The sequence below is a fragment of the Oryctolagus cuniculus genome, chromosome 2 (assembly GCF_964237555.1).
Source record: "Oryctolagus cuniculus chromosome 2, mOryCun1.1, whole genome shotgun sequence".
NCBI classification, from domain to species: domain Eukaryota; kingdom Metazoa; phylum Chordata; class Mammalia; order Lagomorpha; family Leporidae; genus Oryctolagus; species Oryctolagus cuniculus.
In genome coordinates, this window is record NC_091433.1 from 43,229,434 (window position 1) to 43,256,038 (window position 26,605).

Consider the following 26,605-nt stretch of genomic DNA (forward strand, 5'->3'; position numbering starts at 1 on the left):
TCATACTATGCAATTCAGCCTATTCAACATTACACATCACTTCCAAATGACAGTTGTGTAAGATGAACAGTTTAGTTCATCTCATTTCCCTAAGTAAAATTTAGCAAAGGCAGAAGTGAAAATTTCACATGGCATTTACTCAGTACCACAACAGTTCTTCTATTTCTCTATTCCTGTTTAAAAAAAAAAAAAATTCATACAAATGAGCCAGCACTGGTAAAAGCCGCCACCTGCAGCGCCAGTTGAGTCCCTGCTGCTCCATTTCCGACCTAACTCTTGCTATGGCCTGGGAAAGCAGTACAAGATGGTCCAAGTTCTTGGGCCCCTGCACCTGCGTGGGAGACCCAGAAGAAGCTCCTGGCTTCAGATCAGCCCAGTTCTGGCCATTGCGGTCATTTAGTGGTGATCCAGCAGAAGGAAGACTTCTCTCTCATGCTCTCTCTGCCTCTCTGCTTTTCAAATAAATAAACCCTTATTAAAAAATTAAAAAGCCACACAATCCAATTACCAATTCTTAAGACTTTTTGCCTCCTTTAAAGAGCTAAAGCAATGATGTGTTTTTTGATACAAAGCCAAGATTAGTCAGTAAGGCAAAGACAGAAAAAAATACCAATGTGTATGATTATGTAAAAGATACTGTAAACAGGGGCTGGTACTGTGGCGTAGCGGGTAAAGCCGCCACCTGCAGTGCCAGCATCCCACATGGGAGCTGGTTTATGCCCTGGCTGCTCCATTTCCGATCCAGCTCTCTGCTATGGTCTGGGAAAGCAGTGGATGATGGCCCAAGTCCTTGGGCCCCTGCACCTGTGTGGGAGACTAGGCAGAAGCTCGTGGTTCCTGGTTTCAGATCAGCGCAGCTGTGGCCATTGCGGACAATTGGGGAGTGAACATGCGGATGGAAGACCTCTCTCTCTCTCTGCCTCTCCTTCTCTAACTCTGACTTTCAAGTAAATAAATAAATCTTTAAAAAAAAAAAGACATTGTAAACAAAGTTAACATATAATTTAGTGATGATTTAAAATGAGGCAATTTAAAATTTAAGTATATAATAAAACAGTTGGTTAGAATAAGAAAAGGAGCGCTCAGTTCCTGAACTTTTTTTTTTTTTTTTGGACAGGCAAAGTTAGAAAGAGAGAGAGAGAAAGGTCTTCCTTTTTCCATGGGTTCACCCCCCAAGTGACCGCTACGCTGGTCTCCCATGCGGGTGCAGGGCCCAGGGACCTTGGCCATCCTCCACTGCACTCCTGGGCCACTGCAGAGAGCTGGCCTGAAGAGGAGCAACCGGGACAGAATCCGGTGCCCCTACCAGGACCAGAACCTGGGGTGCCGGCACCGCGGGCAGAGGATTAGCCTAGTGAGCCGTGGCACCGGCCGCAGTTCCTGAACTTTTAAATCATCCATGCAAAATTTACATTATTTGTAATCTAGGCCAATATCCAATATTGCTTATATAAATACAAAGCAAACATACCCTTGTGTGAAGCAAACTGACATAAGGAAATTCAGATTTACCAAAAACAAAAGGCTACAACCATTTGTGACAATTACCTCCTTCAGAAAATAAATCACTTTCGAAAACTCTTGCCATATATGTATACACACACCCACAATGGAATATTCAGCCTTAGGAAGGAAATTGTCACAACTTATAGAAGAACCCTGAGGATATTACACCAGGTGAAATGAGCCAGTCTTAAAAAGATAAATACTACCTGCTTCCACTCACATGAGGGATCTACAGTGGTCAAATTCAGAGAAAGAGAAAGTGGAATGGTGGCGATCAGGAGTTGAGGGACAGGGAAATGAGGAGTTACTGCTTAGTGGGTACAGAATTTCATTTCTGGAGTCAGCACTGTGGTGCAACAGGTTAAGCCACTGCTTATGACATCGGCATCCCCTATGAGCACCAGTTCTAGTCCCTGTTGCTCTGCTTCTAATCCAGTTCCCTGTTAATCCACCAAGGCAGGCAGAAGATGACAGCTCAAATCTTGGGCCCGATACCCATATGGAAGACCACGATGGAGTTTTCTAGCCCCTGACTTTGGCCTGACCCAGCCCTGGCTATTGTGGCCATTTAGGAAGCGAACCAGTGGATGGAAGATCTCTTCCTCTCTCCCCCGACCCCGTCACTCTGCCTTTCAAATAAATAAATCTTTTAAAAATTTTTTTTGTTTCTGCAAGATGAAAATGTTCTGCAAAGCTGTTGCACAATAATGTAAAGGTATTTATGCTTAGAAATGGTTAAGATGGGGCCAGGCATTTGATCTAGTGGTCAAAAGGCCTGCATCCCACATCAGATGCCAGAGTTCGAGTCCCAGCTCCAGCCCCTGCCCCAGCTTCTTGCAAATGCAGACCCTGGGAGGCAGTGGTGATGGTTTAAGTAACTGGGTTTCTGCCACCCAGTGAGACACCTGGACTGAGGTTTCAGCTCCCAGTTTTGGTCAGCCATTGTAGGTATTTGGGGAATTAACCAGCAAATGGGAGCTTTCTCTCTGCCTCTCAAAGAAACAATATTAACATTCTAAATTTCTGTCTCTTTTTTAACCAAAATTTAAAAAGAAAAATCCTACCATAAAGCCATACTAAAATTACAGAAGGCCCTCAAATGGTATGTGCCAAGTATTATCATACATCAAGGAATAAAAAAGTTTTACAATAGACTTAAAAAGTAGATATTATCTTCATTTTTATAAAAAGTATCAGGGGCCAGCGCTGTGGCGTAATAGGCCAAGCCTTGACCTGCAGCACCAGCATTCCATATGGGCGCCAGTTCAAGTCCTGGCTGCTCCTCTTCGTTCCAGCTCTCTGCTACGGCAGTAGAAAACGGCCTAAGTGCTTGGGCTTTGGCACTCATGTAGAAGACCCAGAGGAAGCTCCTGGATCCTGGCTTCAGGTGGGCCCAGCTCCAGCCATTGCAGTCGTCTGGAGAGGGAACCAGTGGATGCAAGATCACTCTGTCTCTCCCTCTGTCTGTAACTCTGCCTCTCAATAAACAAATCTTTAAAAAAAAAAAAAAAAGTAGCAAATTTGTCAGACCATGTGACACATGGTCACAATCCATCAAGTAGTAAAGTCAAGAGTCAAACTGTGCTGAATCACACTGTATTATATTATAGGTACTTCCATTCAAGTTTCTAGAGTGCATCTTTGACATGATACTCCAGTACACTCAAGAAAAAGTGATTCTGCTTTGAGGCACTAATCTAGAAAAGAAGTAAACACTATACCTGATTAATCTCAATCGTGGTTGTTAACAGCTCTGAGGAAGCCCTTAAGGGCAGGTGGGAAAGGTCAAGTCTACAGGGGCCTCTAGGTACCCCTAAACATCTGCCCACGGTAACATGAACAAAGGCAATTCTAACTGTATGTTTTATTCTTTTAAGATTCCATATAGGATTTTATTTAAGCAAATTCATTGGGCAGAAAACAAAGTCCACAAACTCTCTGTGGTACAGAGAAAGTATCGCGATTTGTGTAGTGAACATAAAATACAAGGAAAATGTTAAAATTTCTCCTGAGGGAAGGACATTAGGGCGTAGTAGTTAAAACACTGACTGAAATGTCCACATCCCATGTCAGAGTACTTGTGTTCAAGTGTCAGGATTGCTTCTGATCCAGCTTCCTGCTAATGTGTACCCTGGGGGTCAGCAGGATACTTAAGTATTTGGGTCCCTGCCACCCACGTGGGAGACCCAGATGAAGTTCCAAGTAACTGTCTTTGGCCTGGCCCAGCCCCAGCTGTTCTGAGCATTTGGGATATGAACCAGCAGATGCAAGACCTTTCTCTCTCCATCTGCCCCTCAAATAAAATTTAAGTAAGTAAGTTAATCAAATGAAATTTCTCTGAAGAACTACTTTACTCAATTCTCTAATGGTTCTCCAAATAAGTACTCAGACACACTGAAGTGAAACAATCTATTATTTGATCAATATGAACTCATGAAAATTCTGAAAAGCCATTGGAATGCAATTCTGTGGAATTCGGAGTAACTCATGGAATTGGGTTATTCATGCAAAATGAATTAAGAAAAAAACTGCTATAAGTCAATAAACTCTCATTACACCAATAACAGTGAAACACAATGAGATTTTTCTTGTCTGCAGTATCTGAATCAGAACAAGATCAAATGTCTTAAGAAGAAACATAAGCACTGCACTGAAACACAATATGATTTTTTTCATTAAATTTTGCTTCCAAAATTCTTACCTCAATGGAACTGGCTATATTCAAACATTCTTCCATTCCAGGAATATCCAACTGAATAATTCGAAAATCTTTGCATTTTATGATGACAGTACCCAGAGATCCCACAAATCTGTAAAAAAAAAAAATTGTAAATCATGCTTAGGAACACATACATTCCCAACTTTTAAATATAGTTTCTTTGAAAAGAGAATATGGTTGTAATCACCATCTAAATTCAACTTTCTTCTCCCTAAATAGTTTAGTCAAGCCTGCATCACTAAAATGTGAGCCATAAAATATTTAAAATGCATTTTTTAAAAGTTTCAAATACATAAAATAATTCACATCAGGCTAATTCATCTAACAGACGTTCAGAATAACTTCCATACCTAATTATAAAATTTGCATTAACTAGCCAGCACCGCAGCTCACTAGGCTAATCCTCCACCTTGCAGCGCCGGCACACCGGGTTCTAGTCCCGGTCAGGGCACCGGATTCTGTCCCGGTTGCCCCTCTTCCAGGCCAGCTCTCTGCTGTGGCCCGGGAGTGCAGTGGAGGATGGCCCAAGTGCTTGGGCCCTGCACCCCATGGGAGACCAGGATAAGTACCTGGCTCCTGCCTTCGGATCAGCGTGATGCGCCGGCCGTGGCGGCCATTGGAGGGTGAACCAACGGCAAAAGGAAGACCTTTCTCTGTCTCTCTCTCTCACTGTCCACTCTGCCTATCAAAAAAGAAAAAAAAAATTCGCATTAACTTTCATACAAATTTAATTTTGTCTCAGCTGGCACATTTGTGTTGTTTTGTTTATACTTGCTGATAGTTCTGAGTTTTATTTTACCTTGTCACTGATTTCCCCAACAATTTTCCACTAGAACTTCTGTGCATTCTACAATTGGCCAAAAGCTAGCAATTTTATTTACATTCTACCCAATTGAGAAACACAACTCATATGGCCACTCTTCCCAGCTAGGTCCCACCTCACTGTCAGCCCTCTGGTGTCACATCACCAGGCTGTTAATCTTGGTAGGCACACGTGATCAACACGGAAAATCCCGCATGATGTCCAAAACACATGAACACGATGGAATGCCTCTTCTTAAAATTATATTCAAGAATCATATGCTTGGCATTTCTGTTTTCAGTGGAAAAGGGATAACAGGGACTTGATTTACCCTTCCACATTAAAACAAAAGTACAGGAAAATATAAGGAATGATTTTTCAAACCCCTGGACATCACACAATGAAGAAGAGAGATCCCTAAGAGACGGAAGACAAGATAAGACCCATGGCTGCTCCAATCCATTGCTCTTGAAAATTTCATATTTCCAAGCTACCCTAGAAAGAGAGGGACCTCGAGCAGAGGTGATCGTCCGAGGGGGGACTAGTGGGGCTACAGCTCACATGTTAGAGAAGAGACAGAATTCCGGAGGTCATTGAGGGTAAACCTAAGTACTGACTTGGCACATGAATGAGAAAGCCAGCTAAGGCTGGTGCTGTGTTCGTGCGCTGGAAACTTACTCCCCAGTGTGCTGGTGAGGAGACGGAGGGCCTTGCAGGGGTGATTAGGTGATGGACTAATGCCATCACTGAGGGAGTGGGCTCCTTCTCTTTTTGGCAGGTGCATTCTCTTCTGCCTTTTTCTTTCTACAGTGGGATGATGCAGCGCATAGGCCCTCACCAAATGCCACCACCTTGATAGTGGACTTCCCAGCCTCTGGAACTATGGGAAATAAAGTTATCTTTACAAATTACCCAGTCTGTGGTATTTTGTTACTGTGACACAAACAGACTAAGACAGCTGAGGGTGAGAGGAAACGCCTCACCAACTAGACTAGAAAAACCTCAGGGACCGGTTCTGTGGCACAGCAGGTAAAGCCGCCACTTGCAGTGCAGGCATCCCATACAGGTGCCGGTTCTAGTCCCAGCTGCTCCTCTTCTGATCCAGCTCTCTGCTACAGCCTGGGAAAGCAGTAGAAAATGGCCCAAGCCCTTCGGCCCTTGCCCAAGCCCAATCACCTGCATGGGAGATTCAGAAGAAGCTCCTGGTTCCCTATCACAGCTCCGGCCATTGTGGCCAACTGGGGAGTGAACCAGTGAATGGAAGACCTCTCCCTCTCCCTCTCCCTCTTCGCCTCTCCTTCTCTCTATGTAACTCTGCCTTTCAAATAAATAAATCTTTAAAAAAAGAAAAGAAAAGAAAAACCTCGTAACTCACAGGGCATCAGGTAGACTATTCAGAACGGCTTGTCTCAGTGCTGAGAAATAAATGCCTTGAGACTGAGCATTGCTTAAGACTCATCTTACAAAAACTAAAACCAGGACCCCAAAAGATCAAATGGTTGCCAAGTAATCTAATTGAATCCCAGAAAGAAGCTAAAAAATATTTGTACAAGGAAAAAAAATTGAGGAAAGTAAAAAATATTAAAAAGAAAATAGAAAAAGATTTAAAAAGGAAACAAAAGGAAAAAATTTAAGACAAAGAATATTTGTGCAAATACAAAAATAATATCCAGCACTAATCAAGACAAACTTGCAATATTTGGCATATAATCAAAGATGATCAAGTGAGAATAAACAGGAAAATACCCACGAGAAACACAATCAAGCAAAATCAAATCCAACCCTTAAGTGTCACAGATACTACAATTAATAGACAAGAATATTAAAGCAGTTATAACTGGATTTCATACGTTCAAAAAACTAGAGAAATACATAAAAAACAGAACTTCTAGAGATTAAAACTATCATATGTAAATTAAAAAATATATTGAATGGGATTAACAGCGGATTAGACAGACAAGAAGGTTAGAGAACGGAAAAGCGGACAGGCGGGCAGGCAGCCAGCCTGTGCCTCAGACACCCAGGTCCACCACCAGCGCCTGGGTTCAACTTCTGCCTCCACCTCCTGACTTCAGCTTCTCGCCAATGCAGATCCTGGGAGGCAGCAATAATAGCTCAAGTCACTGAGTTCCTGCCACCCACGAAGGAGACCTGGATTGCAGTTCTAGGTCTTGGATCCATTGTGGCCCAATCCAGCCAATGTGGGCACTTGCGAAGTGAACCAGCAGATGAGCTCTGTCTGCCTCTACCTATTTCTCTGCTTCCTGAGTAAATAATAAAATGAGAAAAAAAATAATTTAAATAAAATGAAAGGTACATCAGTGAGCTGTGGGACCACAAGCATGCCAATATACATGAAATTACAGTCCGTGCAAAGAGGGAGAAAGGCAGTCACAAATTGATTTAAAGATATAATGACCAAAAAAGCTTTAATTTAATGAAAATTATAAACCTTCAGATTCAAGAAGTTCAACAAATCCCTAAGATAATATTACTAATAAATAATTTTAAACACTACAAGTATGCTGCACATGATAGTCAAATTACTCAAAACCAGTAGTAAAGAGAACATCTTGGGGCTGGTGCTGTGGCATAGTGGGTAAAGCCACCGCCTGCAGTGCCAGCCTCCCATATGGGTGCCGGTTCAAATCCTGGCTGCTCCATTTCCGATCCAGGTCTCTGCTATGGCCTGGGAAAGCCCAAGTACTTGGATCCCTGCATCTGTGTGGGAGACCTGGAGGAAGCTCCTGGCTCCTGGCTTCTGATTGGCCCAGCCCCAGCCGTTGAGGCTATCTGGGGAGTAATCCAGCTGCCTCTGTTCCTCTGTAACCTTGCCTTTCAAATAAATAAATCTTTAAAAAAATACAGATTTTGCCGGCACCACAGCTCACTAGGCTAATCCTCCACCTACAGCGCCAGCACTCCAGGTTCTAGTCCCGGTTGGGGCGCCGGTTCTGTCCCAGTTGCCCTTCTTCCAGTCCAGCTCTCTGCTGTGGCCTGGGAAGGCAATGGAGGATGGCCCAAGTGCTTGGGCCCTGCACCCCATGGGAGACCAGGAGGAAGCACCTGGCTCCTGGCTTCAGGTCGGCACAGCGCGCCAGCCATGGAGGCCATTTGGGAGGTGAACCAACGGAAGGAAGACCATTCTCTCTGTCTCTCTGTCTAACTGCCTGTCAAAAAAAAAATACAGATTTTATAAATATATAAAACCTTGAGAAAACCCAATGCCAGCAAATGTGCACCATAACAAATGTTAAAAAAAAATTCTTGAAGTAGAAGGAAAATGTTACCAAGTGAAAAATGCAAATTCATAAAATGGAACAAAACACCAGAACTATATATAAAAAATTTAAATATACAAGATTTTTTCTTATTATTTAAGTCTATTTAAAAGACAATTTAAAAATAATGGTGCATTGTAGGGTTTATCACATACATGACAACAATGCCATGTTGTTTTGGGGGACAAATGGACATATTGTTTAATGTAAGGTTCTTATACTACATACAAGTTGTATAATATCTTGGAGGTAGCCTGTGATAAGTTAAAGATTATACAATTAAAGATTATACAACTAAGTGGAACTCAGGCAGATAATTTTATAAAGAAAAAGATTTATTTTGGCTCATGGTTCAGAGGTACAAGGTACAAGGTACAAGGATGGCACCTGGTGATAACCTCGGTAGCTGAGTTCCAAGACTACCCAGGGTATCACATGGCAGAAGACATGGAGTTTCTATGTGCCTGTTTCTCTCCTTCTCCTTATACAAACACCAGTATTCACTTGTGGGTACTCTGCTCTAATGACCTAATCATTTCCCAAAAGATTGAACTCTAAACACCATGGTCAGATTAAACTACTCTTAATATTTCACAATGAGGATAAGTTTCAACACATATAGCCTTGGAGGGCACTCAAACCATATTCAAACCACAGGAACAATAAACTATAAGATAATCATAAAAATAAAGCAACAAAAAGTTAGTGAATAAGCCAATCAATAAGAGTCATTTTAAAAAATACAATCCAGGGGCTGGCACTGTGGTGTAGTAGGTTAAGCATCCATCTGTGATGCTGGCATCCCATATGGGCGCCAGTTCAAGTCCTGGCTGCTCCACTTCCAATCCAGCTCCCTGCTGATGGTGCGGGAAATCAGAAGACAGCCCAAATCCTTGGGGCTCCATACCCACATGGGAGACCCAGAAGAAGCTCCCAGCTCCTGGCTTCAGATTGGCTCAGCTCTGACCATTGCAGCCATTTGGGAAGTGAACTAGGGTATGGAAGACCTCTCTTTCTCTGTAACTCTGCTTCTCAAGTAAATAAATCTTAAAAAAAATATGTAATTCAAAAGTAGGCTGTAGAACAGGGGGGAAAAAACAGATGGAGCAAAAAGAAAACATGTAATATCATGTCATACAGCAAGATGACTTAAACCTAAGCATTTGATAGTTGGTTAACATGGGTTAAACTCCCATATTAAAGGCAGAGATTGTTAGATCAGATGAAAAAAAAAGACCCACCTATATGCTACTATAATAAACATACTTAATATAAATAACACATGGGTTACACATAAAATGAAAAATATATACCATACCAACCACAGTTAGTACTAGGTATACTTTCAGACAAGGTAGATTTCAGAGCGAAGAATATTGTTAGGAGTAAACAAAGTCCTCTTATAGTGATAAAAAGGGCCAATTCATCAAGAGGATACAACAATTCTAAATGTTCACACATTTAATATTGCTTCAAAATGAATTCCACAATCAGAATCAGAGACTTCAATGCCTTTCTTCAACAACTGATACAAGAGCTGACACCATGGCACAGCAGGTTAATCCGTCGTCTACAGGGCTGGCATCCCACATGAGTGCCTGTTCAAGTCCTAGCTGCTCCACTTCCGATCCAGCTCCCTGATAATGTGCCTGGGAGGGCAATGGAAGATGGCCCAAGTCCTTGGGCCCCTGCACCCATGTGGGAGACCTGGAGGAAGCTCCTGGCTTTGGCCTGGTCCAGCCCTGGCTGTTGAAACCACTTGGGGAGGGAACCAGCAGATGGAAGATCTCTCTTTCTCGCCCCTCGCAACTCTGAATTTCAAATAAATAAATCTTTAAAAAATAGAATATTGAAGGAAATATTGAAGACCAGAAGATTAATGACAACTTGTTCTAACTACTATAAAACATCTCTTAATAGAATCAGTCTTTTCTTAAGCGCACATGGAATTTATAGCAAGAGAGGATGTCTTTGGGGCCATAAAATCAGTCTAAATAAAACTTAAAAAGTCTGACCATAAAAAAATTAATCAGTTATCAATAGTGACCTCTAGAAAATACTCAAATAATTAGAAACCAAATAATACACTTATAAATAACCTACCAGCCAAAGAAGAAACCAAAAGAGAAATCAGAAAGCATTTAGAACTGAATGAAAGCAAAAAATGTTAAAGTGTAGCATGCTACTAAAGGAGGGGAAATAATATGGAGAGTTCATGGTGACCGCAGTCCACTTTATGAATAAGAAAATAGCAAGTTAAACCCAAAGCAGAATAAGGGAAATAATTAAACATCAGACCAAAATTCAATAAAATAGAGAAAAACAGAAGCAAAAATGACTGTTTGAAAGATCGATAGGGGCCAGTGCTGTGGCACAGTAGGCTAAGCCTCCACCTGCAGTGTCCGCATCCCATCTGAGAGCTGGTTCATGTTCCGGCTGCTCCATTTCTGATTCAGCTCTCTGCTAATGGCCTGGGAAAACAGCAGACGATGGCCCAAGTGCTTGGGCCCCTGCATCCACATGGACAACAGAGAGAAAGCTCCTGGCTTCGGATCAGCCTAGTTCCAGCTGTTGTAGCCATTTGGGGAGTGAACCAGCAGATGGAAGATCTCTGTCTCTCTCCCTATCAAGTAAATAAATCTTACAAATAATAAATGTCATAAAACTCTAAGAAGGAAGAAAGAAGTCATAATTTAACAATATTAGGATTAAGAGAGGTGATAAACACTAGATTCTAGACATTAGAAGGATAATGAGAATATTAGGAATAACGTTATATAAATTAATTCAACAAGGTAAATGAAATGGATAATTCACCAAAAGATGCAAACTACTAAGGAACATTCATGAAGAAATAACTTGACTAATTCTATATTGATTAAAAATTTTTTGCTAAAATCTTTCCCACAGAGAAAACACCAGCTCCAGATGGCTTCACTGAGGAATTCAATAAAATTTTTTAAGATTTATTTATTTATTTTAATGTCAGAGTTACACAGAGAAAGGAGGGGCAGAGAAAGAAACAGAGGTCTTCCATCCGCTGGTTCACTCCCCAATTGGTGGCAACAACCAGAGCTGTGCCGATCCGAAGCCAGGAGCCAGGAGCTTCTTCCAGGTCTCCCACGCGGGTACAGGGGCCCAAGGACTTGAGTCATCTTCTATTGCTTTCCCAGGCCATAGCAGAGAGCTGGATCAGAAGAGGAGCAGCGGGACTTGAACCGGCACCCATATGGGATGTCGATGCTTCAGGCCAGGGCGTTAACCCACTGCGTCACAGAGCCAGCCCAGAGAGAATTATTTCTAATTCATTCCATGAAACCAGCATTACCCTCATATAAAAACCAGATAACTATACAGGAAAACAAAAGACCAATATCTCTCATGAACATAGGTGCAATATTTATAAACAGAATATCAGCAGTTCAAATAGGGTATATAAAAAGATAAAGCATCACAACTAATTGAAGTTTTTTTTGTTTTTTTTTTTTGTTTTTTTTTTTGACAGGCAGAGTGGACAGTGAGAGAGAGAGAGACAGAGAGAAAGGTCTTCCTTTTGCCGTTGGTTCACCCTCCAATGGCCGCCGCGGCCGGCGCGCTGCGGCCGGCGCACCGCGCTGATCCGATGGCAGGAGCCAGGAGCCAGGTGCTTTTCCTGGTCTCCCATGGGGTGCAGGGCCCAAGCACCTGGGCCATCCTCCACTGCACTCCCTGGCCACAGCAGAGGGCTGGCCTGGAGGAGGGGCAACCGGGACAGAATCCGGCGCCCCGACCGGGACTAGAACCCGGTGTGCCGGCGCCGCTAGGCGGAGGATTAGCCTATTGAGCCGCGGCGCCGGCCACAACTAATTGAAGTTTATCCCAGAAATGCAACATTGGTTTAAGACTTGAAGTCAAGTAACCCACCATACTGAAAAACCAAAAAAGAAAAACCATTTATTATTCAAAAGATACTGAAAAAGCATTTGACAAAACCAGCATCCGTTCCTCACTATAAAGCCAAAAACCTCTCAGCAAAGTAGGAACAGAAGGGAACTTCCTCCATCTGATGTTGAGAACATTTATGGGACTGGCATGGTGCACTACAGGTTAAGCTGCTGCTCCACTTCCAATCCAGCTCCCTGCTAATGTGCCTAGGAAAGCAGCAGCAGATGGCCCAAGTACTTGGGCGCCTGCCAACCACGTGGAAGCCCTGGATGAAGCTCCTGGCTTCCACAGTCTAGCCCCAGCCACTGACGCTATTTAGGGAATAACCAACAGATAGAAGATTCATATTCTCTCTCTCGCTCTCGCTCTCACTCTCTAGCTCTGCCTCTCAAATAAGTAAATAAATCTTGTTAAAAATTTACCAAAAAGAACCCCTCTTAAGCTAAAAGTGCATTTAATGGTGAAACACTGAATTCTTTTCTTTTTAAGATCAGAATGTTTGCTCTGACCACTACCATTCAGGGCTGAATTGAAGGTAACAACCAGTGCATAAGTCAAGAAGAAATAACAGGCATCCAGATTGAAAAGGAAGTAAACCTATTTGCACGTGACATGATTGCAATTTAGAAAACCTAATGAAAACTGCTAAAATGCTACTGGAATTGTTAAGTGAGTTTTAGTAAGGTTGAAAACAAAGTTAATATACAAAAATCAATAGTAGTTCTATGTACTACTGCAACAATGTTTTAAAGTGAAGCCAGGATTTTGCTTTTATCCAGGTCATAGTGAGGTCAACAAATCTGAAGATGACTACCACTGGAAACAGTTTGTTATTCACAAACTGGACAAGGCAGGTAGGCAAGCTGAACAAGTTTGGGTTTGAATAGCTTAATTTTGGCAGGCTCTAGAATCTATCGGTGGTCCCCTGTATTCTGGTGCCTGGCCCTGGGTAATTTCAGGTAGGAGATAGTGGCCCTGACTGTAGAAGCTGGATAAAAGGAGATGTGGGGGTATAGACTTGAGTTTGTTTGGTTTCCACAACAAAGGCAAGCCTGCATGCAAGGTAGTCACTATCTCTGGAAATTAAAGAACCTTGGCAAGAGCAGTCTCTTCCCAGGTCTTGTAAAGCCCTAAGATGTTAAAGCACCACAAAATAGAGAAAATAAAAAAAAACATGATTAATATAAACAAGCAACTAGAAGTTAAAATTTTAAAAACAGTATCATTAAAAATAGTATGAAAATATGAAATACGTATCAGGAAATATATAAAAGACCTATAAGCAAAAATGAGAAAATATTGAAGAAAATAAACATCTAAATAGATATATTTCATTCATGATTAAAAAACTCAATATTTTAAGGTATCAATTCTCCCCAAATTCATTTATTGATTCAATATAATTCCAGTCAAAAATCACATTAGGTTTTTCTGTAGAAATTAAAAAGCTGATTGTAAAATCCATGTGGAAGTATGAATTACTCCAAACAGTGGAAATAATTTTGAAAATGAGTAAGGGCCAGGGGCAGGCACTGTGGCATAGCAAGTAAAGCCACCACCTGCAGTGCCAGCATCCCATATGGAGCTGCTTCACTTCCAATCCAGCTCCCTGCTAACATGCCTGGGAAAACAACAGAAAATGGTCCAAGTCCTTGGGCCCCTGCACCCACATGGGAGACCCCCAAGAAGCTCCTGGCTTCAGACCAGCCCAGCTCCAGCCATTGTGGCCATTTAGGGAGTGAACCAGTGGATAGAAGACCTCTCTCTTTGTATCTCTCCTTCTAACTTTGCCTTATCAAATAAATTAATCGATCTTTTAAGAAAGGGAAAAAGAACAAAGATGGACAGCTAACACTACATAATTTCAAGACTTAATATAAGGCTATAGTAATTAAGAAAGCATAATAATGGCATAAATAGATCAGTAAAACAAAAAGTCCAGAAATAGGTCCTCATCACATATTGACAAATGTGCCAAGATAACTCACTGAAAAATGAGCAATCTTTTCAGCAAATGGTACTAAAACAAGAATGTGGGTGTTAGTTTTTAAAAAAGAAAAAGAATTTGAATCCATACCATGAACCAAATACAACTCAGAATGGAATCTTAAATATAAAATCTATAGCTATAAAAATGCTAGAAGAAAATGTGTGTGACCTCAGGTTAGGAACTTAGACACCAGAATCCCAATCTATAAAAGAAAAATAGATGGGGGTCTGAGCTGTGGTGTAGTGGGTTAAAGCTGCCACCTGCATTGCCGGCATCCCATATGGGTGCTGCTTCAAGTCCCAGCTGCTCCCCTTCCAATCCAGCTCCCTGCTAATGTGCCTGGGAAAGCAGTGGGATGGAAGACACCTCTCTCTCTGCCTCTAGAACTCTGTCTTTCAAATAAATCTTTAAATAAAGAAGACTGATGGAAGTAGATGTCTTCAAAATGTAAGATGCCTGCTCCTTGAAGATACTATTAAAGAGAATGAAAAGACAAGCCACAGACTGAGAGAACACATTGGCAAAACTTGTAGCTGATAAAGCACTTGTATCCAGGATATACATTCTCTCTTGCTCTGCCTTTCTCTCCTCTCCCTTTCTCTCACCCCTCCCCCTTACCCCACAACTCAATAAAAAAGCAAACAATCCAGTTAAAAATGAGTAAAGCATTGGGACATTTAGCCCTAAAATCCATTGGATGAATCAATAAGCTCATTTATAAAATGCCCCACATCATAAGGAAATCACAAATTTAAAACATGAGATATTCCTTCACACTACTAGAATGGATAAGAGTTAGAAGTCTGATCATAGCTTGCTCTGCCTTTCCCTCCTTAATTCAGACTTTCAAATAAATAAAACAGATCTTAAAAAAATAAAAAAATTAAAGTGTGATCATAGCAACTGCTGGCCAGGATACAAAAGAACCAGAGCTTTCAAGAACTGCTGATAGGAATGTAAAATTGTAGGAACAAGCCCCCGGGAAAACAGTCTGTGAGGATCTTCAAAAGTCTGTGCTCTTACATCCGATCCAGCCATCTCACTGGCAAGTAAACACCCAAGAGAAAAGAAACCAAATGTCACACAAAGACTTGTACAACCATGTTCATAGCTGCTTTTATTTTATAGCCCCACACTGGAAACAATCCAAACTTCCATCGAAAAGTGAACAAATTGTGGAATACAACTCAGCAATAACAAGGGATGAAATACTGATTCTCACAACATGGCTGAATCTCAATATTGTCACTTAAAAGAGCCCCAAAGGGGGGGACAAAAAAAAACACTGCATGCTTTATGATTGACTGAAATAAATTTCTAGAAAGTGTAAAACAGTCTGTGGCTAAGGAGAGAAGAGAAGGGGATTGTAAAAGAGCATTAGAACTTTAGGGGGTGCGGTGCAGTGGGTTAAAGCCCTGGCCTGAAGCCCTGGCATCCCATATGGGCTCCAGTTCTAGTCCTGGCTGCTCCTCTTCCGATCCAGCTCTCTTCTATGGCCTGGGAAAGCAGTAGAAGATGGCCCAAGTCCTTGGGGCCCTGCACCCACCTGAGAGACTTGAAAGAAGTTCCTGGCTCCTGGCTTTGGATCAATGCAGCTCTGGCCATTCTGGCCATCTGGGGAGTAAACCAGCAGATGGAAGACCTCTCTCTGTCTCTACCTCTAACTCTTTCAAATTAATAAAATAAATGTTTTTTAAAAAAATCAAGAGAATTTCTTTATAAAGAAAAGAACTTTGGGGTGATAAATTCATCATTTTTTTTTCAGGTTTGTGCTCGGACTGTATTCACACAGAGACGCATGGCAGCTTAACATTGGACAAAATGAGTTATAAAAATTGGCTTTAAATATGGAAAAACCAAGGTCCTGTCATCCCATGCTACCCTAACACTGGGACCAGGTAGGCCATCACAGTCTGGGAAGGGCCAGGGCTGGGGCCTGGGGCACAGGCATAGCCTCACCCTAGCCCAGCACACACACAAACACACACACACACACACACACACAAAGGCAGATTATTGCTGGGCACGTGTGTCTACAGTTACAAGGGGAGTTCGGGATGTCAGGGTCAGCCAGGCCACCCCACCTCCTCCTGCAGTCTAGGCTGGGGCACTTCTGCCAGAGGTGTTTGCAGCAGGACAGAGAGGCGTCCAAGGAGCTGGAAGGCAGTGGTAGACTGCGATGCGACAGCTTGGACAGTGGACTGATGGGTCCCACAGTCACCCAATCACTGGCCACACTTTGGCCCAGGCTGAAAGGGACAACAGGAACCCCAGACCCAGCTGTGACAAGCATGGAAAATGGACAGTGTTGGGCCCCAGAAGGTGGCAGTCTGAGCCCAGGCCAGCAGGGGGTAGGCACAAGTCTCACTTGGAGGTCAGTGGTGCCCAGTGCAGTGCTGGGGGCTTGGATTCAGGCCTGGCTCAGCCTTGGCCCATTCTCAGCTGGACCTGAGGAGCCCCGAGTTTGGCAGCAGCTCCTCTGCCAGCTCCTGACTCTCCTAGGCAGAGCAGTCTGCTCCATGGAGCCGAGACCAGGCCACAGTCCAGGCTGAGAATTAAGAACGCCCTTTCCTAAATACATTCATACAGAGACATAAATACAGACAGCCCCGAGCTCTGCGGGAGAGCCCCAGGGATGCACCTTTGACGGTGACCATTTCAAGAATATTTTATACATCAAAATCTGCATTTTAAATATGTATGTCAATTGTACTTCAATAAAGCTGATTTGAAAATCACATTCTCATTCTGCTTGAGCTGGAAAAGAAACACATAGACCAAACTATTTCAAGTTATAAAAACAAAACATGTAAAAGATGGAGATACAAGTTTATCCTCTTGTAAATTTCCCCATCTGTTTCCATCATACCAACTCCTTTTGTAAAGTGAATTCTGCTTTCTGTTAGTAGAGCTGAGCTATGGTTTGGTACCCAGGGTGGTGGGAGTGATGGGAGATAATGTGGACCTTTGGGAGGTGGGGCCTAGGAGAAGGGCCTTAGGTCAACCTGGGGAGAAGGGGGACATGTGCTCAGAAGAGATTAAGGTATTTCTGGAGAGCCCGTCCTTAGTTCTCTCCCCAATCCAGTCTTTGGCTTCCCATTTATAGATGTGATCCTATTCCCACACCTGCCCCTACCATCGCCATCCATGATGTGACACAGTCAAGAGGGCCCTCGGCGGGACTAAGCCAATGCCAGCACCACACTCCCTGAACCTCCAAAACTGTGAGCTAAATAAACCCGTTTTCTTTATAAAGTTAGCTTGTCTGAGGCATTTCACTGCAAAAGGGAAATGCTGACTGAAACATATTAGTCCATTTAGTGTTACAAAGTATGAGGGATTAGAGGAGTTAAAAATAATTGTTACTAGGGTCCAGTGCTGCTGCACAGCGGGTAAAGCAGCCACCTGCAGTGCTGGCAGCCCATATGGGCACCAGTTCAAGTCCCAGCCACTCCACTTCCAATCCAGCTCTCTGCTATGGCCTGGGAAAGCAATAAAAGATGACCCAAGTCCTTGGGCCCCTGTACCCATGTGGAAGACCCAGAAGCTCCTGGCTCCTGGCTTTCAATCGGCACAGTTCCAGCCATTGTGGCCATCTAGGGAGTGAACCAGCAGATGGAAGACCTCTCTCTGGCTCTGCCTCTCTGTAACTCTGCCTTTCAAATAAATAAATCTTTAAAAAAAATAATAGTTGTTACTATTATGTGCTGTGGCACAGAGTAAAGCCACTGCTTGAAATCCCACATCCCAAATGGACACCATCTCCTGTCTCAGCTGTTCCACTTCCAATCTAGCTCCCTGCTAATACACCTGTGAAAGCAGCAGAGGATGGCCCAAGTGTTTGGGCCCCTGCTGCCTAGGTGGAAGACCCAGATGAAGCTCCTGGCTTCGGCCTGGCCCAGTCCTGACTGTTGCAGCCATCCAGGGAGTGAACTAGCAGATGGGAGATTCTGACTTTTTGAAATAAATACTTAAAAAGTAATAATAATTATTACTTTATTAAACTACTCTCCATTTACTTAGCCAAAGTTTTCAGTAAGTAATTGTTACTTGTAGAATATTGGGCCAGGGGCTGGCGCTGTGGTGTAGCAGGTAAAGCCACCACCTGCAGTGCCGGCATCCCACATGGGCAACAGTTTGAGTTCCGGCTGCTCCACCTCTGAACCAGCTCTCTGCTATTGCCTGGGAAACCAGTGGGAAGATGGGCCAAGTCCTTGGGTCCCTGTACCTGCATGGGAGACCCAGAAGAAGCTCCTGGCTCCTGCCTTCAGATTGGTGCAGTTCCAGCCATTGCGGCCAATTGGGGAGTGAACCAGAGGATGGAAGACCTCTCTCTCTGTGTAACTCTGACTTTCAAATCAATCTTAAAAAAAAAAAAAAAAAAGAGGAAGAAGAAGAAGAATAGCCAAAATCTATTTTTAAGAGCCTAAAAATCTGGGGCTGGCACTGTAGTATAATAGGTTAAACCTCCATCTGCAGCACCAGCATCCCATATGAGCACCAGTTCATGTCCCTGCTGCTCCTCTTCCAATCCAGCTCCCTGCTGACGGCCTGGAGGATGGTGGAGGATGGCCCAAGTGCTTGGGCCCCTGCACCCACAAGAAAGAACCAGAAGCAGCCCCTGGCTTTGGATCAGCCTAGCTCCAGCCACTAAGGCCATTTAGGTAGTGAACCTGTGGATGAAAGATCTGTCTCTCCCACACTCTCCCTAACTCTGCCTCTCAAATAATCTTTAAAAACAAAACAAAAAAAAGCCCAAAAGCTGTACAAAATTCCCATGACACATCAATTACCAGATTCAGCTCTATTTAATACTTTCTCTTTATGGTCCCACTCATGCTGTATATATATTCCTATCATAGCATTTAAGACACTTTATTAGTTACTAGCCTATATATTCATTTCTTACAATAGTTTTAAGGACTCCATCAAGCTATACTTGAATTTCTATATCCTCTGTTCCTAGCACAGTGCCTGGCATGCCTGCAATCCTGAAGCTCCATTAAGGGATATGAAGGAAGACCTGAATAAATAAAGACAGTATTGTTATTCTCGCATGTCAACACATCAGTTTGACTCCAGTTCATCTATAATCCAAAACAGGTCATTTTTCAAAAACCTTTTAGAAACTGTATAAAGCCCGCAGTCCAATTAACAGTATTGCACCAGGGGCACCATCCTACTTCTGATATTACACTGCAGTTGTCAAAGACATCATCACCAAGAGGGAACCCAGTGAGGGATTAACAGATCTCTTTGTGCTATTTTTGCAACTTTCTGTGAATCTACAGTCATTTTAAAATAAAGTTTTTAAAAATCCTATGAATATGCAAATTTTAAAAAATTTCATGGAAGCATAAAGTTGCAAACCTTGTTGTCAACTTTTTAAATATAAGTGGAAAGAGGGGGAAGTTGCACTGATTTTAAGACGTAGCACAAAGCCACAGATGGAAAGAGTATAATGATAAAAGAACAGACCAAACTAGTGGATTAGGACAGTGAACTCAGAAGCAGAATTGCCAACAAGTATGTCAAGAGATACTTAAACTCACCGATAATTAATGAAATACAAATTAAAACAAGATACTATTTTACAGTCTTCAGATTGGTAAAAATTGAGAACAGCAAGTGTTGGAGGGAACCTGGGGAAGAGAGACCTCCTGCTGTACCAGTGGCAGGGGCACCAGTTTGAGGCGAGATACCTCCCTGCTTTGCGGCTCTGTCCCTGCCTGTCCTGTCTCAGAGAAACACTTGCTAGAGACTATAATGAACATGAACGAATAAGTTTATCAGAGTTGCTTGTGACAGCAGGGAGAGGGAAGCTGTCTCAGGCCTGAAAAAACATCAGGCACTTGGAATTCTATGCCTCAGTTGGAAGCAGTGAAATGGACGTGCACACAGCAATATGAAGAGACCTTGAGAAAGAATATGGAGTAAATCTCAAAACAGAACAAGATGTGTAGCATGATACCAGTCATGCTCCCTAATTATGCTCCCTAACACATGTGGGCACACATCCACACATAACAGTGAGATCTGGATTTTTGAATCAATCAAGAAACTGATGAGTCAGCAACTAAGTCAGATCAAATCAGTTTTCTGTATCTGAGGTCCATAAAAAGGAAAACTGTTCTAACTGTAAAACCATATACAACCCTGTGTGTTGAACAGATCAAAAGAAATTATGTAAGCAACGTATATGAAAATTTCTGTACAGTATTAAAATATAAGCTAACATGTGGTATGAATAGGGTACCTTCCTCACGTATGATAGAACTAGGGTTCAGAGAGGTTAAATAGCTTGCCCAAAGGCACCTTGCCCATGAGGCAGAATTCAAGGAATCATCCTTAATGACTTTTTCTTTCCCTATTTACAACTTACCAGCAAGGCATGGCATCCCAAATCCACCTACCTGTGACCACACTACTGCTTCCATTCTAATACATTAGGGGTCCAAAGGAGGTTGTTTAGTGCAGTGGTTAAGCTACCATTTAAGAGAGCCCAGTGCTGTGGTACAGTAGGTTCAAGCCCCGGCCTGCAGTGCCAGCAACCCGTATGGGCGCTGGTTCGGGTCCAGGTCCTGGCTGCTCCACTTCAAATTCAGCTCCCTGCTAATGTGCCTGGGAGGGCAGTGGAGGATGGCCCAAGTCCTTGGGCCCCCGCACCCACGTGGGAGACCCAGAAGAAGCTCCTTGCTTCAGATCAGCTCAGCTCTGGCTGTGTGGCCATGTGGGGAGTGGACCAGCAGATGGAAGACCTCTCTCTAACTTTCAAATGAATAAAATAAACCTTAAAAAAAAAAAAAAAAGATACCTCTTGACACATCTGCATCCCACATCAGAGTGCTGGGAATCAATCCCAGCTCTGCTTCCCAGTCTAGCTTCCTGCTGACACGTACTCCAGGAGGCAGCAAGTGATGCTCAAGCACGTGGGTCACTACCACCCATGTAGGGGACCTGGATTGAGTTCCAGGCTCCTGGCTTTGGCTTGGCCCAGGCCCACAGTTGTGGGGAGTTTGGGGAATGAATTGACAAATGGAATATCTGTCTTCTGTGCTTTTCAAACAAAGATAAAGTTCACAATTCAATGCTAAAAAAATTTTAAGAAAATGTCTTTTTAGAAAGTTTTTTAGCTCAGTTTTGGATGTTCAAGGGCACAGTGCTAGCACTGCTTTAATTTCCATGAGGGTTCTCTCCACTCTGTCACATCATGGCAACCAGAATGGCAGGAATACAAGATCACATCTCGTTACAGGAAGCCAGAGGGACACAGGGTGGGGTGAGGCCTAACAGTCTTCTAGAGAGACCTAAAGAGGGTCCTAGGAGACCTGATCCTTTTCAAGGCCATGCCCCGATTGACACAAGGACCTTCCCCCCAGCCCCACCCCTTGAAGCCTCCAGTTCACCTCCAGCACTGCCACCCCAGGGACCACGTCGCCACTATATGAACCTAGGAGGGCACAAGCAACATCCAGACCATACCAGTTGCCATCGTCCTTCCTCTGAACCACTCAACAGTCTCCTGACTGAGCCACTGCTCCCACTGTTTCCCCTCTACAACTCACTTTCCACCAGCAGCCAAGAAGCACCCATTAAAAAGTCCATCAGCAGGGACGGGCAATTGGCACCACAGTTAAACAACAACTGAAGTCCTGGCTCCTCCACTTCTGATCCAGCTTCCTGCCAACGTGCACCCTGGGAAGCAGCAGTGATGGCTCAAGTACCTGGGTCCCTGGCACCCATGTGAGACCAGATGGAGTTTCAGACTCCTGCTTTTGGCCTGGCCCAGCCCTGGCTGCTGTGGGCATTTGGGGAGTGAACAAGCAGATGAAAGCTTGCTCACACTCACTGCCTTTCAAATAAAATAAAATTAAGGTTTTAAATATCAGTTGCCACTTCCATGAATACCATGTAACAGCCTCCAAGGCTGTCCATGATCTGGCCCCTACTCATCCTTCCACCCACATTCCCATCAACCTAGCAGTCCCTACACTTTTCTCCCTGCGCTCCACCTCACCTGGCCTCCTTGCCCTTCCCTGTATATGCCAAATGTGTCCTCACTTGGGTCTTTGCATATGGCTGGAATAATCTTCCCCTGGGTGTTCACAAGTCTCCCTTCCTTTAGGTCTCTTAGTCAAAAGTCACTTACCCTCTCGGAAGCCTTTATAGACACTCTCTACCCTCTCATCTGCCTTAATTTTCCTTCTCACACTTATTACTTGACACTGTGACACAAATTTGTTGATTTACTCAGTTGTCCCTCTCCCACACTAGTATGTCAGAGTCTTGTCTGAATCCACAGAGGCCAGACAGTGCTCAGCACACAGCAGGCACATGGAGGGAAAAAAAAAATTTTAATTTATTTGAAAGGCAGAAAGCCAGAGGGAAGGAGATCTTCCATTGGCTAGTTCACTCCCCGAATGACCCAGGAACTCCATCAGGGTCTCCCATGTGAGTAGCCGGGACCCAAGTACTTGAGCCAAACCTGCTGCCTCCCACAGTGTCCTTAGCAGGGAGCGGATCAGAAAAGGAGGCAAGACTTAACCCCAGCACGCCAAAACCCCAGAACGCCAAAACGGAATGCACGCACCCCAAGCATCTACTTAATCTGCCACACCAGAACACTCACCCAAGGAAGTCAATATTTACTGAAAGTGACAACCCGGGATCTGACCCTAGCTCGTGCTCTTTCTCCTGCATCATGCTGCTGCCCAGGGGGAGATAAAGGTACACTTTGTCATGTCTCCACACATATTGAAAGGTGTACAACTTATGCCCCTATGAAGCCTAGCATCAAGCAAATGCTAAGTGAATATGAAGAAATTAATGAGTGAAAAGTAACCACAGAAGGAGGTCAATCTGAGGGGGGGGACAGTTGAAGCTGATGATCACGGAGACACAATAATTCATATTCCACGGCACCTATGACAGCCAGTACTCGGTTCTTTTATTCCCTACGTGCCTATATGCCCAGCCACAGTTAAGTGTTATGAAGGAGATAAAAAAAAAAACACTAAATGGGAATACTGACTGCAAAGAGCCAATACATATGTAACCATTAAAATGCATGTTTGAATATACTTGCAAAAAAGGTATAATTAAAGAGCCATAGGATTTCAAGGTGAGGGGAATTACTTACAGTAGTTAACAAATTAATAGACTCTGTTAAGGAGCTGGTTAAAATGCATATTGATAGATGCATAACAGTTAGATGATAACCTATTAACCCCTGAAAGATTAGAATTGTATTATAGGGCCGGCACTGTAGCACAGCAGGTTAAAGCCCCAGGCTGCGGCTCTAGAATCTCTGGTTCAAGTCCCAGCTGCTCTACTTCCAGTCCAGCTCCCTGCTGGTGCATCTGGGAAAGCAGTAGAGGATGGCCCAAGTTCTTGGGCCCTTCACCCACATGGGAGACCCAGAGGAGCCTTCTGGCTTCGGATCAGCTCCACTCCAATTGTTGCAGTCATTTAGAGGTGGATCAACAGATGGAGGACCTCTTTGTCTCTCCCTCTCTGTAACTCTTTGAAATAAATAAATCTTTGAAAAAAAGAGAACTGTATTGTACTTATCTTGGTATCTTTTTTTTTAAATAAAGATTTATTATTTATTTGAAAGTCAGTTACACATGTGGGGAGCAATCCGGACTAGACTAAGTTACTCGAATTAGGACTTATTCTATGCATCTGCTCTCCCACAATATGGCGCTGGGAGAGAAGTAAACAGCTTCCGCACAGCTGCCTCCAGTTCAACTAATAAACTGTAGGACTTGCTCCTGATTGGAGGAGAGCAGCGTACTCGGCGTGTGGGCAGCCGAGTTAGGATTGGTGGAGGAGGACTATAAAGGAGGAGAGAGACGGCATGCACCAGGAACATCTATGGGGAACATCTAGGGGAACCCGTGCAGCCCCCGAGAAAGCCGGCCGGCGGTGTGCCGCTCCCCTGCGGAAGTGGGGAATGTGGCCAGGGGGAACTGCCCTTCCACGGAGGTGGAAGGGATAGTAGCCAACCCGGGAAGAACCAGCAGCAAACCCGGGGAGGGCCGAGCAGACGAAAGAACAGCGCAGGGTCCTGTGTTGCTCCTCCACGAAGAGGGGGAGCGACATAATGGTGCCGTGACTCGGATATGAAGCCTAGGCAGGGTTTAGTGTCGTTCCTCCACGAAGAGGGGGAGCGACAACACAGAGAGAGGAGAGGCAGAGAGAGTGGTCTTCCATCCGATGGTTCACTCCCCAGTTGGCTGCAACAGCCAGAGCTGCACCAATCCAAAGCCAGGAGCTTCTTCTGGGTCTCCCACACAGGTGCAGGGGCCCAAGGACTTGGGCCATCTTCTACTGCTTTCCCAGGCCACAGAAGAGAGCTGGATCAGAAGTGGAGCAGCTGGGACTAGAACCGGTGCCCATAAGAGATGCCAGAGCTTCAGGCCAGGGCGTTAACCCGCTGCACCACAGCACCAGCTCCTATCTTGGTGTCTTTAATGCTTCACAGATTGTAACATAAAGTCATTGGATAAATGTTTAACAAATTTGGGAGGAGCAAGGTATTTCCGCAGAAGGAAAAGGTCAGTAAAAATACAGAGAATGCAGGACATAAAAGAGCAGCAATAAATAGCAAGGACTGACTAGCAAAAAGGGCTTAGGAGGAGAAACACAGAAAGAGTTCATGAAAAGGAATAGGAGGAAATAAGGGGAAAGATCAGGGCCAGCCTTGAATGCAAATGGAGACCACTGAGAACTCTCACACAGCTAAAGGTCGCTTGAGGAGTCTAGTAAGAACCTGTGCTTGAATGGATCAAGCAAGCAATCTGCCACTGCTTCCCCCAAACTGCTTGCAATTCTATTAGAAGTGGTTTTATTTTAAGGCCTATTTTACAGGAGTCTTAATATTCACATTCTCCTGTGAGGCAACAGAAAAAGTTATCATTCATTCACACTTTAGTGTAAACTGGATAACCCATTTGCCTTCTTGCTAGGGCACACAGAGCCACTAGGGAGAGGAATTTTGAGGCAGGTGGACATGTAATTTTGAATTTGAGACATTGCCTTGGAATTGCAGAGGAGGGAGGGAGGGAGTGGGAGAGAGGAGGTGCTAATTAGTTCATTATTTTCATTAAAAGCCAACCCTCTTTTCAAAAGCAGAACCGAAACATGAAACAGAAGACATCATAACCTCCTCGCGTGTGAGGCTAAATTGATGATCCACAAGGTAAGAAATACGATAAAATTACATTTTTGAGGGCAGGCAGAATCATCTCACAGCACACAAACCTTCAAAACTACAGTCTGTTCTTTGAGTTTTCCTCCAAAATAGTAAGGATTGTACCTAAATCATTACCAAATCACAACTGCATGAGCTGTGATTGATAACCAATAAGGATGCAGGAAAGATGCAGCAAGAAGAAACGTAAAGACACTGAAGATCTATTCACACGGTGTTATTCACCAACGCCGATCATCAGAATGACAATAAGCACCCGATAACCCCGAATCCTCCAACCACATTTAATGGAAACGCAAAACCGGAATCCAAGCCAGAGACAGCTCATTCTGCCAGCTGCTTGGGCGACGGGAGCGAGGAAAAGCCCCGATAGCTTTTGCTGGGCATCCACGGCACGACCCCCGGTTCTCTGCGGGATGAGGAGTGGGGTGGGCACTCACCGCTTGTCAATGGCGTCGATGTTTGAATGAAGGAGCCACAGCTCCTCCGTGTTGTCCTGCCGGGAGGACAGGATCAGGTGGTGGCCTGTCAGACACAGGGTCCCCTCCACGGCTGGATAGAAAGGCCGGTGCAGCACCACGTTGTCCACCCGCGGGGTCTTAATCAGCTCCGCAAACTCCATGCCCCCCAGCGGCAGGAACCAGGGGACTGCGGAGCCCCGGCAGCGTGAGGAGGTTACAGCCGCAGAGCTGCAAATGACCCAGCGCTGGGCTGGCCGGAGGGGCGGGGACCGGGGCGGGAAGCCGGGCCCCGCCCCAGGCTGGGGTGGGCACCGCCTCTGGCCGCGAAGAACGCGGCTTGGGGCTGTGGCTGGGCCAGGTCCGGGTGTGTCTCCCGCAGGTCCTTGTCAACCAGGACCAAGACGGGCCTCGCAGTCGCCTCCGCCGCCTGAGCACCCAGGGTAGAAGGGGGAGGCCGCTTTAGGGCCAGCTTCCAAGCCCGAACCGCTGGGGACTCCTGGCGGAAGTGGCTGCTCCCCTAGAACAACTCCGGGCGGAAGTGCCGGAACCGGAAACTCGCAAGCCCGGGAAGTCCTACTGGAAGTAGGTTCTTGCGTAGGTCCGGTTGTTACGCCTCGGGCAACACAACCGGAGCTGAAGATTTGTGTTCCTATCTGGAGAAAGCTTTTCTTTGCCTCCCCGCCCTCGCATGGCACCTCTCTGCCTCT

General features: G+C 44.3%; 1 protein-coding gene across 1 annotated transcript in view; it reads right to left on the reverse strand.

Moving 5' to 3' along the window:
• MTMR9 (myotubularin related protein 9) overlaps window positions 1–26,409 on the reverse strand; it is a 78,390-nt gene extending 51,981 nt beyond the window's left edge. The window contains exons 1-2 of the mRNA XM_008248953.4: window positions 25,878–26,409; window positions 4,208–4,316 (exon numbers count right to left, since the gene is read on the reverse strand). Of these exons, the coding sequence (XP_008247175.1) occupies window positions 4,208–4,316; window positions 25,878–26,059 (291 nt within the window). The 5' untranslated portion in view covers window positions 26,060–26,409. The remainder of the gene's footprint in view (window positions 1–4,207; window positions 4,317–25,877) is intronic.
• Window positions 26,410–26,605: the final 196 nt, after the last annotated feature.